Raw genomic sequence first — 20,207 nt, forward strand, 5'->3', positions numbered from 1 at the left:
CTCTAACTGAAAGAGTGCATCCAAATATGATAAGATTTCCAGCTTGTGCGTTTACTGGAATACCAGCTCCTCGTAAGTACAAATGCATTTGTTTTTAATTTATTACCTTTTCTATTTAAGGACACCCAAGTTGAAATGAAATCTTGTGTAATGCTAATTCATTAAACACTGCCTCAACACAGACGAATTTGTAATGGCGGTATTATAGATCTATTTACATAGCATTATCAGCACCATTCGTAATATTGTGAATAAAAAATAAAGTATAAACGTTTCAAATTGCAATGTATTAATCTAATTTTTAGATCAATATACATAGAAATCATGCGTTGCTTATTATGTTGATTCAAAGAAATCTCAAATTTTGTAATGAATATTACACATCAACTTTATTTACTTCCCTGATTTTCGCACGCCAGCAAAAGCTTGGTGGTGTATTATTACGTTAATGTTTAACTCGGCTCATATATTCAGCAGAAGGGTCTAAAAAGTAAATACTCTAAATGAAATGTATTTATATCATTCAACTTCCCCAGCAAATATGACATTCCACGCTTATTATTAGAAATAATTTAATTTTAAGTTGCCTCAATAAAGCTATTTTCGTTTCTAACCTTTATGATAGATTTAGAGATATGGCAAAAAGAAGCTGCTGAAAACTGCTTATCTAATAAAAGAGAGCCAATGGAGTAAATTATAAAGTCAAAAAGGGGCCTAAGCTTTCGATCCTAGCAGAATCTTCGTCGGAGGCAAAATGACAAACATATAAAGTGGAACAACCATAATATAGACCACAAACAAGCTACAGCAACACTAGAAACAAGGAGACAAAAGGGGCATTAGTGAGTAGAGAAGACCAATCAGGTTAGTGAAGGGGATGAAAGAAAAGGAGTAGGCAGATTTAGAGATTTAGAGATAATAAGAAAAAAGTCCCTCTTATGTCGCTATCACACCGGCAATACCGACTCTTAAAGGGGTACTCTGGGCTGAAAATAGTATGATTTTAACAGATAAAGAAAAATCACACAAACAAAGCACTGAAAATTTGATCAAAATCGGACAAGGAATAACAAAGTTATAGTATTTTAAAGATTTGCATTATTCCGGTGAAGCAGTTCTAGGCACGTCTTCATGAATATTCAATGAGCAAACTGATGATGTGATATCCCCATGTGTTCTTTTGAATTGTATTATATGAAATTAGGTTTATTCATTTTTTACTTCCGAGAATTAGATTTTGATGGAATTTTCTGCGCTTTGCTCTGCGAATTTTGCTCTATTTACATATAAATATTTTCATCCCGGAGTATCAATTTAATCGATCGGTACTATTTCATTATTTCAAATAAGATACTATCGGTCGATTTGGAATCTTTTTGTTGATATGACTTAACCGTTACTAATATTTGGTACAGGGACAACACGAGTTTAGGTATTTGGGCAACTAATGGATGTGAGTTGACTGATCAGAACGATACTCATGTCATCTGTTCCTGTTATCATCTAACTCACTTTGCTGTACTTATGATCAGAGAACCGGGAGCGGTAAGTATTATTATAGATTTACGTCATTTAAAGCATATACATTACAATTGCATAACAGGGTCAGGCGCGGATCCAGAGTCTGACTTTTACAATTTAAAGAGCTCCTAATATAATAATATTAATAATAACAATTAAAAAAAATAAGGTCACCAGTGAACAATGAAGACCATTTCGTTGCCCGAAAATTTAGTCGAGCAAAAAATAACTCTTTTGGGTATTTTTTTTTCTCATCCGTAGAAGTTAGTGGTAATAAACGAACTTGTAGCAGGAACAGGGCCAGTGGAGTCCTAGCCTTGAGTCGGACTTTTACGGGATACGAATTCGGCCGAACAATTTAAAAAGCACAAACAAATATAGTAATAATAATAATGATAATGAATAAATAAGGTTACCAGTGAAAATGAAGACCATTTCGTTTCCCGAAAAACTTGTCAAGCAAAAAAGAAATAATGATAAAAAAAATGTCATCGTTCATTTTACGGGGTGCACAATGAAGGTATTTTATGGGGTTTCCCATTGGGTGCACCATTGTAGTACGGTGATAAAGGGGTACACCAGCACCTTCCGCCGTGCACCCCCTGGATCCGCGCCTGTATAATAGAGAGTTTATTACTCTTTTGGGTATGTTTTTTTCTCATCCGTAGAAGTAGGATTCATAAACGGACAAGTAGCAGTAGAAATGATATAGTAGTACTATTATAGCCGTGGTAGTAGAAGTGGTAGTTGTAGCAGCAGTAGTACTCTTATCATTACCATTATAGTTATTGATGCTTCTCTTTATTATTAATAATTAATGTATTTTCTTATATAATCTTCAATGTTTCGTTATGATCAATGTTATTTATACATTGTATAAACATTAATGTTATTGGGGCACGTTGATATGTTTTTTTTTAAATGCCTATGTAATTTCGTTTTTTTTTCTCAAGATCGGGGCCACACACGTGCGAGTCCTCACGATATTATCAAACATTGGATGTAGTTTGTCTGTGTTTGGATCGGTAGCAACGGTTTTGGCTTTCATCTTTCTAAAGTGAGTACAACTCTATATTTCATTGTGTTTTTCATATATTTTGAAGGAATATTAATTATCATACGCTGTTCTGCAACTGTAACATGGTATCGTGATTCTTCAATGACAAATATAAATAAAATTGGGCTTTTTTTAAATTAACAAAACTGTATATAGCCTGTGTGAGTCGAATCATGTTTGTCTAATTGTTACAAAATGAATATCATTCGAAATGGAAATTGATTTCGATTAAATTTTGGAAGAGAATGCATGTTTTATATTCAGATTTTCCTGTGAACCGGTGCTGGCGTAAATCCTGAATAATTAATATTATTGTTAACAAATAATTAGTATTATTGTTAACAGATTGCTGCGGTTTCCCATTGGAATGCCATTAAAAGTTCATTCTATAGTAACACAAAAAGCTCTCACTTTTGGCCATGAAAGATCCAACATTATACAGAGGAACAAAACTTAAGCCACGCCTGATGGAAAACACGAATGAAAAATACTTAAGAGGAATAAATCGACCTATTTTCATTCTAGGATGAATACTGATCGTGTGTTGATCCACAGCAACCTGGCTTCATCTATTGCGATGTCACAGATTCTATTCCTAGCTCAGGGTTCTCTTCAGCCTATGACGGTATATTTACTTCCGGTTTACTTCTAATTAACGAAAAAAATGACAATAATCATGATAAAATCATGTTTGTATATGAGATACTGCATGAAGCCGAATGCAGTGATGATGATGATGGTGATGATGATGATGATGTTGTTGATGTTGTTGTTTTCCTTTTAAGTCTGGAGCGCTACGTTCTCATTCGCATTATAGGTTGAAGTATATATGAAGTTTGAAATGTCCTAGAATAATCTGGATTTATTTTATAATCTAAACAATCGTGTATCTAATCTGAAGGCTTTGCAGGCTCTTCCGAATCTCCTCCATATTCTTTTTTCTAAGTTAAGCTACCAAAGTGGCTACATAGGAAAGAAAATCCACTCCAATTCTAAAACCTTATATGATTGAAATTATTGACTATTGTGACTGTTAAATTGTGATTATTCAATCACAAGATTGGCAATCCAGTGGCGTATCTGCAAGATGACTTCAAATCTACCGAAGATGTTGTTAGCAAAACAGTCTCTATTTTTTGTAATAAATTCTAATCATAAAACACCCGTGTCAAGATAAATACATCCAACCACCAAAAAACAAAGATTATTTCACCACTGTATCAGAGAAGTAGAGGGAGTTAACAACCCCGATTGTAAAACGAATAACTTTAATGTACATAATTGAATAGAACCAATGACGTAAATTATTTGACGTGAAACATCCCACCGCTGCCACCGAATTACTTTTCAAGGGTTGTTGTATCACTTGTAGGTCAGAGGAATATTGCAATGGTGGTCCCGGACACAATAAATATGGAAATGTCATTGAATCCTACTCGATGAATTGTGTCATACTGTATATAACATTTTCTGTATAAGTTATAAACTTATTCATCAGAAAATGTAGGACAATGTAGTTTTTAATTTCAACCATTTTTGTTTCCATGCTTATGTCTTAGATCGGATGTAAGGTAATGGCTGGTATCATGTATTATTTCTTCACGGCCTCCTTTGTGTGGATGATGGTTGAAGGTCTTCAGTTATATACCCAGGTTGTTCTTGTATTCAACCAAGAAAACAGTAAAATGAGATACTACATGATCGGTGGATGGGGTATGTTATAACTCAAGCTATTGTGTACTATTGTGACGATGATGTTGCCGACAATGATTTTGATGAATGGATGACGACGATGACAACATTGATAAATATGATAATGATGATTACGGTGAAAAATCTGACTGTGTAGATGATGATGATGATGACGATATAGATGATTAATGACGACGACGATGATGATGATGATGATTATGGTAATGATGATGATGATGATGATGAAGATCATTAATGACAATGATGATGACGATGATGATTAATGATAATGGTCATGATGGTGATGATTATGATGGTAACGATGATGGTAATAATGATGGTGATTATGATGATGATAATGATGGTGATGATGATTATGATGATGATGATGATGATAAAGATGATTAATGACAATGATGATGACGATTAATGGTGATGACGATGATGATTAATGGTGATGATGAAGACGATGATGGTAATGGTGATGATGATGGTGATAAAGATGATTAATGACAATGATGATGATGATTAATGGTGATGATGAAGATGATGATGATGATGGTAATGATGATTAATGATGATGGTCATGATGATGGTGGTGGTGATGATGGTGATGATTATGATGGTAACGATGATGGTGATAATGATGGTGATTATGATGATGATAATGATGGTGATGATGATGATGGTAATGATGATGATGTCTTGACGGTTGTTATAGTATGGATGTGCTGGTATGGGTAATGGTAGCGGTGGGTTTATTAATAATAATGATAGTGATGACGATGACCTATGATAATGGCAGCGATATTAATCATGATGGTGTCATGTCGTCATGATAATCATACAAATTATATAAGTAATCAATTTTTTTACCTAGCCCTATTACTGGAAACATTGGACTCAAATGGCCACTTTTTCCATTCTGTTGAACTTTGACGTAGATTTCAAGTTTCTTTTTATATTTGTTCATGGTTCAGGAATTCCACTTATAATGACGGCAGTCGTTATTGGATCAACTTTGGAGAGCATAGGGCGTCGACCTGAGTGAGTTTTCATATTAAATCATCAAAGTTAGAGGACCGCATTTTCAATATGGCTGATTCATAACCATTGACCATGTTTGATTAAACACTACAAAATGTTTAATTTATAAATAATATGATTAATCTAACCTAGAGATGTAACAGGAGGTTAAGCCCTACACTATATGGACATTGAAAGAGTGAATTTACTCTATATTAGTTTATATTGGTTATCCTGAAAGTTTATCTGTCTTTGAATATAGTAGAACGTGAACAAGAAGAGGAAGCAAATGAGAAAAGGGGGGGGGGTAACTATTTTCTATTCTACAAAAGGCAAAGGCATAGATTACATTCCTTATTACGGTGTGGTGAAAAATAATAGTATTGGTACATTATTGTTGGGCAGAGAAATATGATATTGGATTTTTCATGGAAACGGATGTGCTATATTTGAATGAAATTTACTTTGCTATTCATACAGTCATATGTGTTATGAAACCTTTATTTACTTTATCTTCACCATGGAAAAAAAAATTATACTTTTGGTGGAAAACAAAGAATGATAGTTGATAAGTTAGACGCTTCTCTTTTTCTTAATTGATCGAGAGTTATAATGATCAACGTTTGATTTTATTGTAGGACAATCATGGAAAATCACATTATTTACAAGTAATTATCGCACGATTAGAGTGCAAGCCACAGAAAGAAAGAAATAGAAAATAAAAGTAATGAAGAACTTGATATTGTATATTTTTAGTGTCTGCTGGTTGGATTACTCAGACAACTCCATCTATCTCTTCGTCATCCCAACCCTATGCGTGGTGATAGCTAACATGGCTATCTTAACTCGTGTTACAGTGGTGATTGTCAACCTGAAGAATCATGATCAACTTAAGAGAGATGACGCTAAATATCAGAAACTCAAGTAATTCTATTTTTATCATATATTCAGATTATATTCAGTATTACATTCAGTATTTATGGGTTTTTTAATTATATATTCAGTTATTATACTTTTATCATATATTCAGATGCAATCCAATAAAGAATACATAGTCAGTTCACATTACACATAATGCGAAGTAGATATACGGACATGGTATACACTGTTAGAAAATTTATCCTTAAAATAAAAGAAGTCCCTGCAGCAGAGTCTCGAGAACACCTGTAATCTTACCAGATTGCGTAATCTTACAGGAAATTGGTATTTGGTGTATGGAACCTTACAAATTTCCTTTAATAAAACACCCTTTCCCCTTCTTAAACAGACCTTTTCTGTTAAATTGCAGAAAAATTCATGTTTTATGAATTTACAGAATGATTCCGTTATTGCTTTTTGCAAAATCTTCTTTCTTTTTTTCTGTAAAATCAGGTTTTTTTAACAGTGTACTCAGCATGGGGGGGGGGGTTCTGGTGTCCGGTCAGATAAAACATGAACATTTGGTCTGGGTTTTCTCGACATACATGCATCAAATAGCAGACATAATCGTGAAATTATGTGCGTTATAATATCGTCTCACAATAGCTTTAAAGCGATGAATGAAATATCGATTGCAAAGTTTCTGAAGTTGCCGTCTAGTCCGGACAAACAGCCCGTCTGGACCTACAAGAACTGGTATGACGTGTGCTTGTGATCCAGGATTCGCTCAGATGTAAAGGTTCGAGCCGTGGGTCACTTCTTTCGAATGGTTACATTAAAGGTCGGTCTTAGATGTAAATAATCATATCTGATTTATTGATACTCGGCTGTAAAACTCGATTACAAACAAAACTGATTATGATCCCTCTTTTTAAGATACGCTCTGAAGGCTTCTCTGACCATATCTCCTCTGATGGGATCAACCTGGATGTTTGGTGTGCTAACCCTTGCTGACTCCTCCAACCTGGCTTTTCTTTACATCTTCGTCTTATGTAACTCAATCCAAGGACTACTCATCTTCATTCTACATTGCCTTAATAGCCAAGAGGTATGTGAACGATTCATCCAATATATCTGATGAAAAGAATAGTGTCACAGTATGTTCACAGTGTGGAACACAAGGTGAATCTTCCTTTACAACAATGCCATGCCCAAATTTAATACTGTGAACCTCAAATTCACAGAGTTCTCTATGTTAACACACTGTCAACACGAACACACTTTAAAGGTTTCCACAGTGTGAAATTATCTTCATACGTTGAGATTGGGCATTTTAACATTATCAAACCGAATTTCACATAGTCTACTATGTGAACACACTGCAAAAACATTGTGAACACGTTATGAACACACTTGAAAGCACTGTGAAAACACTGTGAACACACTGTGAACATCACTATGAACACATTCTGAACACATTGTAAACACACTGTGTACACACCGGGAACACACTGTAGATATATTGTGACTACATTGTGAACATACTGTAAATACACTGTGAACACACTATGAACACACTGTGTACACACCGGGAACACACTGTGAACGCACTGTGTGACAACTTCCTCTTTGCAGCAGGGATTGTTCCCGGGATAAAGTTTGTAAAGTATGAGCCAAAAATGAAACTTAGCATGATTCCTAACTTTAAATTGCCCTGTATCAGCCTGTGTTTCATGAAGAGTGTGAGTTATAAGTCATGCTTAAGTGCCAACACGCTCAATTTATTGAAAGCGTAACCCCTTTGATAAATGCGCGGTTCGAATAAAGGGATAATTTGATAAAAAGATATATAGATAGATAGATCAATAGATAGATCAATAGATAGATAGATAGATAGATCAATAGATAGATAGATATATAGATAGATAGAAAGATCATTAGATAGATAGATTAATAGATAGATCAATATATAGATACTAAGTAGATAGATAGATAGATCAAAAGATAGATAAATAAATAACGAATTAATTTATCAATCACCAATCAAAATATAACAATTTGTTGTAACAACTAGATAAATGAATGTCTCAATTAATGAATGAATGAATACGTTAAAATGCTTATTTCTAGCCTGGTTTGTGTTACATGAACCATTATCTTATGAATAGATTAATTATAAAAATCAGTTAGATATTCAAGAGTGTATATATGTTTACTACTAGGTTCGCGATGTATTCAAACGTCGCATGGAGTTGTATCGTATCGGACGATCAGTTCGTAAGTTTAGAATCCAACCTACAAACAGCTCCATGAATGATTCTACTACGAATGAAGGAAAGTTTATTCGGAGTACCGTAAATACGCTGTCTTCAATGGTAAGCAAAGATCAGAAGACTACATAAAGTGGTACCCTTTATGGCTGCGAATTCTTGATGAAGACTGGTAACGTAAAAGTAGGATCTCACTGAGCGAATTTCGAATATCGCCAGGGTTCGTAAAATATATAAAAATGTTCCAACACATAGAAAGAAAGTTCTTATAAAGTACTTTTATTGTCTCATATATTTATTTCTTGTTGCGAAGACATTTCAACAATGAACTTGTCGATCAAAATACATAAGCAAATATCTTTTTCCAAGAACGGTTGCTAGCTTTAAAAAAAGTTTTAAGCCTTTGTGCACGGCTGTAACGGTGTTGCGGGACCAAATGGTCACAATATGATATCGATCCACTCAGAATAAAAATGTACAATGAACGTTTCTGAACACATTTTCGTTGATTTGTTCGTTTTGGAAACCGTTCGCAAATATGTTTGATGTTAGTCGGCGAATACCACCATCGCTCTATTTGCAAGTATTTGTTCTTCAATGATATAGACCCTTCCTGCAATTTTTTTTTTTGGGGGGGGGGGGAGTTGTGTGGGGGCAATATAACGAATAGTTAATTATGAGACGCAAAGGGAACATATTTAAAAAAAGAAGGTCTTTAACAGTAACTGCTCGAAAGCACACATTTGTGTTACTTGTTGCACCTTATTAGATATTGCTCTGGAAATTTGCCATTAGACATGTGAATATTTACGCTATTTATCTCATTAGTGCCCTTGAAGTTTTTGCTTTCCTCTATTCATGCTTGTGACATTTTAAGTCATTAAAACACAATTATGGGGGTATTTATTTGTATATATCAATTATGCACACAGCCATGTATTATTCAAAAACTCTCTGCCGGAGTGATTAACATCGCATTTTTTTTTTCAAGATATGGTCATAAGTGAAAAAAAATTGGGAGTTTTGTTCAATGAACTAATCTCTATTATTATTTGGGTATGATAGTGGATTTCTATAATGTTCGCCTTAATTTCTTGTTTATGCAATAAGCCTTACTCTATTATAAAAATGTTTACCAATGTCAATGAGGGAACAAGTCAGTTCTGTTTCCTGTTGTAGGGGGAATACATATGACAAAACTTATGGTTTTTATGTTTAAATGTTAATCGTTACTGACACTTACCAGTTTACTTTAAAAAAAAACCCTTTAATATCAGAATAAATGAACTGATGTTCTTGGACTTTTCTATCAACAATCAGAGACATGTTCTTTTATTTCAATGCTGCGTTTGTGTATAATTCCTTGTGCATCTTGGAATAACATTTGTTATTTTTTGTGTAATTTTTGTATAATTATAAATATTTGAATTGAATCAGCTGCTTTTCAAAGTCTTACATTCAATGCTTAATATTTTGGGATGATTTTTCATCAACTGTATTCATGCGATAATTGATGTTTTTGCTGCTGTTGGGGATATTACCTCTCTCCATAAACACGGACATTACACTGTGGAAAATGTTTATGTGATAAGTTCACACATTCGATCGTCTTTGTTAGAAGGACAATTCTTCGCTAAAAGAGGTTTTCATTCTTTTTTATCTTTGTTAAAAGTAAAATTGGAAGTATAGCGTATATTAAATAATGTGTGATTATTATGAAATAGGGTTCAGTTCTTTCGCTAAAATAGAAGTAAACACCTGAAAGTATATCTAACTTGATGTATATATATTTGATATATGATGTAATTCACTATTATATATTTTTTTTTCATATGTAATTTTCCTTTGGTTCTCACCTAAGAGCTTCTCTTAGGACACCTTCGTTATTTGACAGTGTCACAATATGGTCAAAATGATCACTTTGTAATAATGTGTAAAGTGATATAATTCATGGATTCTCGTCTACACTATCAATGAATGTGCTATCCTTGGAAACGTGATGTTGGGTGTAATTATATATTGAATTTCTATTTCAAATTCTCATGAATCAAAACCTATAAATAGGTCGAGGAAAAGAGCCTCCCTATTATCTTATCACGTTGATGGAATATGTAAAGAAACATAATTATTTACTAGACTTCGCATTAGTTCAATGTATAATTACTATTAAATGTAGGTATATACGGTCTTTCTTTTCATCATTTGATTTAATAATAAATGAGAATGCAGTTTGATAAGAATTATAGGAGCAATTATACGAGCAATTACAATGTAGTAATGATACTGTATGTATTTTTTTACGGTTGAAATGTATTTCTTAATCAGGAATAAAATAGTATAAAGAAAGAAGAAAACGGGGGGATCAGAAAGATAAAAGGGTAATTTGGCAAAACAAGCAAGAGACAAAGAGAAAATGTACTACAATTATGAAAAAATTAATTGTTTGAATCATTAACATAGTATGATTTAAAACAGGCGCGAAATACACAAACAAAACAACAAAAACAAAAGAAGGGGAAAAGCGAATCTAACTCAAGCATATTTACATTTATATTTCACATATCTCATATATTAAAGTATATTTAACAACAATGCATGAAATTTTCAATTGAATCTTACAATGTTACTTATTACATCGTATATTCACCGTTTTAAAAGTTAATAAATATTCACTATTTGCACCGTGTACTGTTTATTATCTTTCTTTTTTTCGTGTTGTGGAGAATTTTTTTTTCAAATTTTCTTTTTATCATTCCGAATACCATAATAACATGTTGTCTATTTACATCCATATCTAATTACAAAACAATTTATATTAGAATACCTGTATTTTATGGGACAACCAAAATGAAAACAAACGTTAGTATATGACTATTCATGCTTCCACAAGTCTCTGCATATATTACAGATTACAATTACATACTCTCGTGTACTCTGCAAAGACGGGGTGGTGTGAATTAAAAAAGAAGTGTTGTAACGACACAGGTTTAGAATCAATCCGTGTTTTGTCATTGACTGGTGTTGTTTAAACACCTATTTGGTGTAAGCCCAAAACGAAACAATATTTTGTTTCATCACTTTTCCGAAGTGTTCATATAGATACCGTGTCGGCGTTGAATAAACGCCGGAGTTTTTGCAATGATTTTACAGATCACACTTGAGCAGTGATACCGTACACTGACGTGAAAAAATACACAATGGTACTAAATTACTCTGTTGATGTCAAAAGGTTAAAATAAGAAATACTCTTATCTCCCATCCATTCGTAACAATATTTGACCAGTGAATATACGACTATTGATAGATAGAACGCCTTTTTCGTATAAATGTTGTAATTGCTCGTTTGAATTAAATGAATCATGGACCACCGTGTGTCTGAATGATTCTACATAGTGCGTCTTAACTATCTGGACATGGCCCTATTATAGGCATGTAGACATACGATAAGTTGGCGTACCTGACAGCGAGTTTCATCACTGCTACATCTTAAGTCATGTAGCTATAGCAATGCAATTGTCGTATTGAAGAGTCATTGTTAGTCGTCAATATAATGTATCTACAATGAAATATATGAAGTTGCACAAATCAACACCAAAAAACAAGTCATCAATCAATAATATAAAACACATCTGACATATCTTTCGAGTGATCTACGCTGTAGTCCTGTCAGCTTCCATCCAAGTTTTGTTGGGTAGATCATTGAACAGTTCGGTTACCACACATCCATTGAACGATCAGTGACATTACTTGAAATCATGTTCAATTGAAACGTGTCACAAATATGACTAGTGACGAAACAGCGACTTTAAAACGACGCCAACTAGATGCAGCAAGATATATAGGTGAACATTCTATACAAGAGAATAACAAGTATACAATAACTTTTCTTCATAAGGCAGAAAATAAATCAGATCCGAATCTTTTTCTAGCCTTCTATCGGAAAATTTTAATTACTCTTTCGCACAGGCAACTCCTCCTTCGATTTCCAGCTGATGCTCTTGAGGGCAAATTTAAGTTACAGTCACACCAACAGAATAGGCTCCAAACCGACCGATAGTATGTCAATGGTAATAACGATCTTGGATCGGTTTGAAGCCGGGTTCGCTGGTGTGACTGCAACCGAAACCGACTCCAAACCGACCGATTGTTTATCATTGGTAGTAACGTAATAGCTTGGATCGGTTTGAAGTCGGTTTCGTTGGTGTGACTGCAACCGAAACCGAGCGATTGTTTGTCATTGGTAATAACGTAATAGCTTGGATCGTTCTGGAGTCTGTTTTGTTGGTGTAGCTGTAACCGAAACCAACCGATTGTGTGTCATTGGTAATAACGATATAGCTTGGATCGGTTTGAAGTCGGTTTCGTTGTTGTGACTGCAACCGAAATCGACTCCAAACCGACCGATTGTTTGTCATTGGTAGTAACGTAATAGCTTGGATCGGTTTGAAGTCGGTTTCGTTGGTGTGGCTGCAACCGAAACCGAGCGATTGTTTGTCATTGGTAATAACGTAATAGCTTGGATCGTTCTGGAGTCTGTTTTGTTGGTGTAGCTGTTGCATCAATAAGCTGAAATCACACAAGTGCCACAATGGCATTTCACAATATAAATAATGTGACCATTCGGACCACAATCACATCTAACCATTTTCTATTTCTTCCCCTTTTCAAATACTAGAACTAGCCCATTGTGTTTACAACTTTTTTTTATTCATAAATTCCTAGGCTATGAAGAGTTAAATAGCGTATTACATTGGGTTTTTCTCACTTTTTAGCCAAATTACTGCTTAGAACTATCTGGGCAGTGCATAAACAAAATTTGGTAGGATTGGGTTCTTTTGTTTCGAATTCCCCTTACTAAAATTGCTCAATTTACAATACGCATTAGTATGAAATAATGTGCAAGGAATCGTCCCAAAACTACTTGTGAAACAACGATATAACCTGGTGATTATATACACATATCATGTATATTGCTCAAATTAAACCAATCAAAGAATGCCAGTGGCGGTTTCATAAAGCTACACATGACTGTAAGCACGACTGGTGACATGTTCTTGTGTTAGGTGATATATACCTATTTAGCTGACTTACTACCGAGAACATATTCCAGACGTACGTAATTTCATGATTTACGAACAGCTTCATGAAATACTTGCACTCTAAAAAAAAAGTTTACCCAATATTGGGTAAAATGGGAACATGCATGTTTATTGGGTAAAAAGATACCAAAATTTTTTTTTAATTTTACGCAATTTTGCGTTGAAAATTACCCTTCAAACATGCATTTTGCCCAATATTGGAAGAAAAAAATTACCCAGCAAACATGCATGTTTCCTTTTTACCGAATATTGAGTTAATTGTTACTCTCTGTTTTGTTTTTAGAGTGTGCATGTATCCCTGGATTGAGGATGGCATAAAGTGATGATGTTTTAAAGGGTGGCCTTTGCAACGGACCATCACGGCTCACAGAATGTTAAACACTCTGAAGCGAGTGTTATGTCATGAAGCGTGTGCTATAACATGTTCATATCTTATGTCCAATTTCACCGATATCTTGATATTGGACACCCTGGTTCCGTGTGGTGGTCGAACAAACTCTCTGCAAAGTCTAACATTCGATTATTAATCATAACATCTTTAATACAACCGACAAAATCCTTGTTTAGTATTCGTGTTTCCTGTTGCTGTGTAGGTAAGCTGCCTACTAACAGGGGAGTGTTCACATCAAGAAACCTGTGTCCAAACAAAGAAAAAAAAAGAACATATTCTTCTAAGTATGGCACTAAACAAGAATGTCTGGGTTGATTGATTAATTACTAATTATTTGATTATCATGATTACTAAGTAAACTCTAAGAATGGAATGAAAATGGAACTCTATATGAGGTTTTTGACAGTATTTGATAAGAACAAAGTAATTAAAATGTGATGTTCTTTGTCTCATTTAAATAATAGCGCTTATAAAGAGTTACACAACCAAGACTGGTCTCCCCCCTTTCATTCTTTTATTTTGCGACTTTAAAATATCTTTTCATGTTTTCCTCCACTACATGAAATATCATAGGTTGTTCAACTAATAAAAATACTTTGAAATTAACTTGCCATGTTGTTACATCGACAGCTTGTGTAGCAAACGCTATGCATGGATCATTACTGAGTTCTTCATCTTCTGACGTAGATGGCTCACCACCTGTTGCACAATGATCAAGGAGTACCTCTACAATCTGCACGGTAAAACAAAATATTAAAAAAATCACACAAGTACCAATAAGTAAAAACAAATTTGTATTCACTCCTCCACAAGGGCAAAAGGGAATAAAAATAAGTTTCGTGTCATCCATTCCTCGATATTTTACTTTGACAATAACATCAAGAGAGACTTTTTGTCAATAAGTAACATCACAATGACGCCTCTAAATTCGATTGTTCAAGAAGCGTTCAAAATCGGACACGAAACATTCTCCTACGAATTGAATGGTAAAGTTTAGTTTCAACTATCTTCATACAAATATCTGAATGACAAAAAGTAGAAAATTAGCGTAGAAGTCTTTGTAAACGAAGCATATTATGAGACGCAGTTTTCACAAGCACGCAAACATTAAGCGAGGGATACGCAAAAATTTTGAACAGGAAATCCAACGTTATGTCAGGAATTCTTCGCGAAAATTGTCATTTAAAAAGTTCTGGTAAACTAATAACAGGCAATCAACGAAGCTTCCAGAAAAAGTGAGATTCGGATCCTTTATCCCAGGTACGGATACCTATCCACTAGACCACAAAGCAGAATGACCAACCTTGTCTCTGTACTCTAGTTTAATGATATGCCAGTTACCATCACTGACACCTCCTGGTACTCCGACCATCACCCTCATGATCAGCCGACCCACGGCGAAGGAAAAGGCTACTTGCGACCCGATGATCTCGAGAGCTAGGAAGTCATGTTGATGAGAATAACGACCAATATACATGATCATTCCGTCTGTTTGCAGAGTTGAGAAACTGGAAAATGTGAAATTAATAATGCGTTAAGAATTACATGAAAACGCTTAATATCATTTTAAAAATCTGATTATCAAGCAAAGCCGCTCAAGAGGCAGTGCTGTTCATCCACGGGTGATCTAAACTCTTAAATGCTTCATTTCATAGTATCTGATAAACCAAATACATGTATTTTGTCTGATGACTTTTTTTTTATAGATCCACTCCTCACATCCTTCATGCATTACTTGTTACTACTTATGTACACATTCTTGTAGATATGATGCCCATTAGAGGTAGTCATGGAGACTTAAAATACGCATTTGCAATTGATAACTTCATTGGATACATCACAGTAAATCACTGCATGGCTATCTATCAATAACGTTACCATTAATGAAAAGTTCAAGGGTGAGATCTGAGTTGCGAGGCCTTCATGAAAAATGATTACAGGAACCCACCCGACTCATTGGTCCATACTATCTATGAATATTTTTAGGAACTCACTTTAGTGACAGAATCATATATGATCTATGCGTGATGGTCGGGAAAGCCATGTAAGCTCCGGAAGGAAAATGCCTTGCTGTCATCTCACATCGCGCACCATCAAAACCAACGCGACAGTAGCACTTGAAGCCTCCGTTCCTTTGGTTCTCACAGAAGCCGTGATGTTTACAGGCTCCATCGAAGCACTGACCTCTCTCAAAGTCCACTTCACAGTTGGTCCCTGTATCAATTATGTGATTGCAAATGAACAAAACATATACTAACCTCAATAGAATGAATATAAAGATTTTGTATATGAATGACGTTAATTAGAATGAAAAAAGGACCCCCTCCCCCCAAAAAAAAGCAAACAAGGGGGATGGTCAATGATATCACACCATTACCTACACTACTAATCGAAATATTCAACCCTTTCCATTTTTTCCAAAAACAAAGGGGTGTAATATATGTTTTGTTATCTCTTATAACATTACTATTTATTTCTTTCATGAAACCATTAAGGAGCTTTCAAATATGATAGAAAAAGGAGAAGGACGGTGGATTGGATATAAAGACAATATGCGCATGCCCAATAATCTCACACGGACTGAGCATGCGCAGACTGATTATTCATCCCTACCTCCCTTCCCCTTTACCTTACATTGTTTTCCAAAGCTCACTAATAAAATTGTTTCTCACCTGCGAATCCCCGTGGACAAATACAGACGTAGCCGTCATCTGTCCTCTCGCATGTTCCTCCATTAGTACAGGGTTTAGAGTGGCAAAAGTCGAGTGGTTCTGAACAGTTGTTATTCGTGTGAGGATCAGGACACTCACACCATTGCACCACTGATGGATTAATTCCATGAAAGGTCACTGAACTTTTACTGTTCCTTGAAGACACCGACGATCCTCCTGTATGTGTTTTTCTGCTCATACATCTCTGATACCCACCGCATGTCTCATACAGACACCTATCGTCTTCGGCCGGTATAACCAAGAGGCCGCACAGAAGCTGTAACTGGTCGCGTTTGAAGTAGATTGTGTCTACTATTTGCCGAGGTGAAAGGAATCGGTTCTCACTATTGCGTGCTGAAAAGGATATATTCACAATGGATCCTCCGTCGTCGGTCATTTCTCGGATGTTGAATATGTTGAGTTTATGAGCATCTAGGAGCTCGCTCAGCGCCATGCGAAGTTTACCTATACCACCAGACTGAAGAAACTCGTCTTGTGTCACACCTGGTATCCGGACACTGACGCTGTTTGCTATCATTGCTTCTGAGACACTGGTGAGTTCCAGACGACATCTTGCCGTACGGCCATGAACGCCATCTGGATGAGAAGAAATAGCAAAAGCGCGAGAAATACCGTTTGCAATGAATCAGGAAGATACGATATCATAATTTATATCATCATGTGAAAGTAATAAAATCCATATCAATGAATTAAAAATGTATCCCTTTGACTAATCTTTTAAGGAGATTCAAGAAAGAGGTTGTCTACAATTGGTTTGAAGCAACGTAATATTCAATCAGAACAGTTTTGAATTAATATTTAACTTTTAGATGAATTTCACTACTATGGATTGAATCTACAAGAGTTTTAATCCAATATGTGATTTAAAAACGTCCACTTTAACTATGGATTACTGACAAGTTTATTCAAAAGTACTAGTTCTCATGTTACTCTAAAGTCTATCAGACGAAAGTAGTCATGGAGTATTAATTGCAAATTAACTTCATCATATATTTCGATTTACATGTATATCAGTTTTTAAAAAGGGCGATCAGAATTCTCAGCGAATCGTGTTTTAGAGCCAAGGAATGCACCAAACTGAAATAATATAAGCCAGCGACATACCACTGACAAAAACCGTCACCTCAGTGTTGCCCTGGTTCTCCTCTGAGACTTCAAGGCGATGAACCTTTGGTTTGAACCTCAGAGTTCCGGTCAAACTATCCACTTGAAGCAGATCATTCTTCCCGGTCACTTGGTTGTCCGTCGCCTGTTCGTCAGCATCACCTAGGATGACAAAACGAAGTTTTCCTTCACTGTCGATATCACGAGCGGGAATACGCGCCAACTCCGTACCTGAGAGGATATCATCTGGAAGACCGTTGTAGAAGACCTCGAAGTTTGGCACTTCCGGAGCGTTGTCATTGCGGTCAATGACGTGGATGAATACACGGACTGTTGTGAAGAGTGTACCGGAGTAGGCAGCTATAATCAAGCGAAACTTCTTCACCCGTTCATAGTCGATGTGTATCCTGTTGTACAGTTGGCCGCTGTATGGTTCGACTTTAATAATACCTCTGGCGCCTTGTAAGATCCTGTACCTCACCACTGCGTTCTGCCCTTCGTCTATGTCACTGGCATTCACCACAGTTTCTCCGGAGATCGAAACATTCACATTCTCATATACGTACATTCGAAGAATATCATACGGGAATCTAGGAGGATTATCGTTCACATCTAAGACATTTAGAACTAGATTAGCTTCGTCCTGCTCTTCGCCACAGATGGCTACGACAGTGAGTTCATAACGGCTTTGATACTCTCGGTCTAAACTGCGAAACGCCCACACATTTCCAGTGCTGACATTGATCCCGAAGTATCCAAACCCGTCATCAGGTGTGACATTTCTTAAAGCATACCTAACGGGTATGCCATTCTTGGCATTCCGTACTTTTAATGTTGCATTAACCTCACCTACAGTATTTTCCTCTATACTCCCGTTAAACCTTTTTGAAAGAAAGCGGAAGTTACCGACGTTGACGACTCGGACCTTGACTTTGGTGATAGCTTTGTTCTTTGGTTGTCTCTTGTCTCTGGCATAGCCAAGGAAGTTGATCGTGTATGCCCCTGGTATAAGCGGACGTGATACTCGCAATTCTCCGGTAGATTTGTTCACTTCGAACGGCAATTCCGAATATTTTTTTGATTTATTCTTCTGCTTGGTCTGATAGATGATGTTTGCAGCTTCTGCAGTGAGAGAGCAAAGAAAAGAAAATTTACTTAAAAGTAATACACTTGATTGAGCATTTTGAATGAACGGAAGTCTTTGCTTAACTTGAAGAACGATTGTTGCACTTTTGATTACAATCAATTGTAACTTCTATTGATAAATTATTATGGTTAGCTATTATGCCCTGTTACCATGAACTGCATTACCAATGTTTGGTCATCTTCAAGCAAAATAACCCTACAATCGATGCCTGATTAGCCAAACTACAAGAAACTTTGACATTGACCTATAAAATACTATGTTTACAGGGCTACATTTTAAAACTGCCAATAATGAAAATCAAAATCGTATTTCCTCGAAATTTCAAAATTAAAGGCAGGTCAATCTTTACATGCAACGTTTCTCAGGTAAATTATAAAGGTATGAGTATTAATATCCCTGGGTGAGGTATATGCTCACTTCAGGTAAGGGATTGTATGTAAAATCTACCTCCATCATTCTCTAAGCAAAAAAAATAATCCCCTTAAACATATTGAAAGAGGAAAAGAAAAGGGTACACATGACGAAGCATTGTGAGCTGAATCGTTTTGTTCACTCGTATTCGTTTAACCATCTTTATGATATATTTGGAGATTGGTTTGCATCAACTGATTGCTCTTTGTGTTGTGGGATTTGAATAAATCTAGGACAAGGAAGTGTTTCGGATTATATCGTGTGTTAGTGGCATTTCTATCTACAAAAATTAACTGGAACCTAAAGAAAAATCGACTTAGCAGATGAAACACCAAGTGTCAAACATCTTACCAAAATGTAGGCCTAATCGTTGAAGAGTAGGTCCATAAAGTGATATACATTTGTCCTGTTATTTACGCTCTAAACTTTCGTGAAGTCATAATACAATATGTCATATTTAAGATTCCTTTTTAAGACGAAATTCCATTCGATGCAATAACACATTCTTATTACTTTGATTTTTATATTAGTTTACTAATATCATAAATTTGAGTAGTATTGTTTTGGGTCTGTTATATAATTCTTAGCACGCTAAAGTACCTCAACCCTCTTATCCTCTTACCTCCTATACCCCGTCCTATACATCATGTACACCAGAATACCGCAATATGCCCTCTAAACCAAAAATACCTCTTATATGTTGATACGAGATAACATAAACTGCCATGGCAGCTCTTTTAAGCAAGGGAGGGGGTAAGCGGAGTCAGTTAGAGAGAGCTGCATCATCATAATACTTTCGACATATGGATCATATTTAGGGAACTTCAAGATTCCATATAGTACAAGAAGAACATTTTGATTTAGACGCTCAGCAGAATAGTAAGACAAAGGCAATTAAA

At 35.4% G+C, this 20,207-nt stretch overlaps 2 protein-coding genes across 2 annotated transcripts; one reads left to right on the forward strand and one right to left on the reverse strand.

The window, feature by feature from the left end:
• The first annotated feature begins 19 nt into the window (after window positions 1-19).
• On the forward strand, window positions 20-8,587 carry LOC129277645 (adhesion G-protein coupled receptor D1-like). Its single transcript, XM_054913798.2, has 9 exons — window positions 20-72; window positions 1,416-1,545; window positions 2,475-2,578; window positions 3,104-3,203; window positions 4,138-4,291; window positions 5,251-5,317; window positions 6,053-6,220; window positions 7,091-7,262; window positions 8,377-8,587. Exons 2-9 carry the CDS (start codon window positions 1,525-1,527, stop codon window positions 8,554-8,556), a joined length of 966 nt encoding a protein of 321 aa, XP_054769773.2. The 5' UTR covers window positions 20-72; window positions 1,416-1,524; the 3' UTR covers window positions 8,557-8,587.
• Window positions 8,588-11,577: 2,990 nt separating this feature from the next.
• On the reverse strand, window positions 11,578-19,953 carry LOC129277539 (cadherin EGF LAG seven-pass G-type receptor 2-like). The gene is made up of 7 exons (XM_064110061.1): window positions 19,931-19,953; window positions 17,751-18,919; window positions 16,587-17,222; window positions 15,909-16,128; window positions 15,218-15,422; window positions 14,526-14,647; window positions 11,578-14,157 (listed from the first exon to the last, which is right to left on the reverse strand). Exons 1-7 carry the CDS (start codon window positions 19,951-19,953, stop codon window positions 13,968-13,970), a joined length of 2,565 nt encoding a protein of 854 aa, XP_063966131.1. The 3' UTR covers window positions 11,578-13,967.
• Between the last annotated feature and the right edge of the window lie 254 nt (window positions 19,954-20,207).

Source organism: Lytechinus pictus, chromosome 15, assembly GCF_037042905.1.
Source record: "Lytechinus pictus isolate F3 Inbred chromosome 15, Lp3.0, whole genome shotgun sequence".
NCBI classification, from domain to species: domain Eukaryota; kingdom Metazoa; phylum Echinodermata; class Echinoidea; order Temnopleuroida; family Toxopneustidae; genus Lytechinus; species Lytechinus pictus.

Bases quoted from the DNA above. Each gene is read 5' to 3' on its own strand.
- LOC129277645 (XM_054913798.2), top strand. From the start codon at position 1,525: ATGATCAGAGAACCGGGAGCG. The intron at 3,204-4,137 runs GTATATTTACTT...CTTATGTCTTAG, and splicing joins GTTCTCTTCAGCCTATGACG to ATCGGATGTAAGGTAATGGC. The intron at 7,263-8,376 runs GTATGTGAACGA...GTTTACTACTAG, and splicing joins ATTGCCTTAATAGCCAAGAG to GTTCGCGATGTATTCAAACG.
- LOC129277539 (XM_064110061.1), bottom strand. From the start codon at position 19,953: ATGTATAGGACGGGGTATAGGAG. The intron at 15,423-15,908 runs GTGAGTTCCTAA...CACATTTTCCAG, and splicing joins TATATGATTCTGTCACTAAA to TTTCTCAACTCTGCAAACAG. The intron at 14,158-14,525 runs GCAAGTTAATTT...GTTTGGACACAG, and splicing joins GCTGTCGATGTAACAACATG to GTTTCTTGATGTGAACACTC.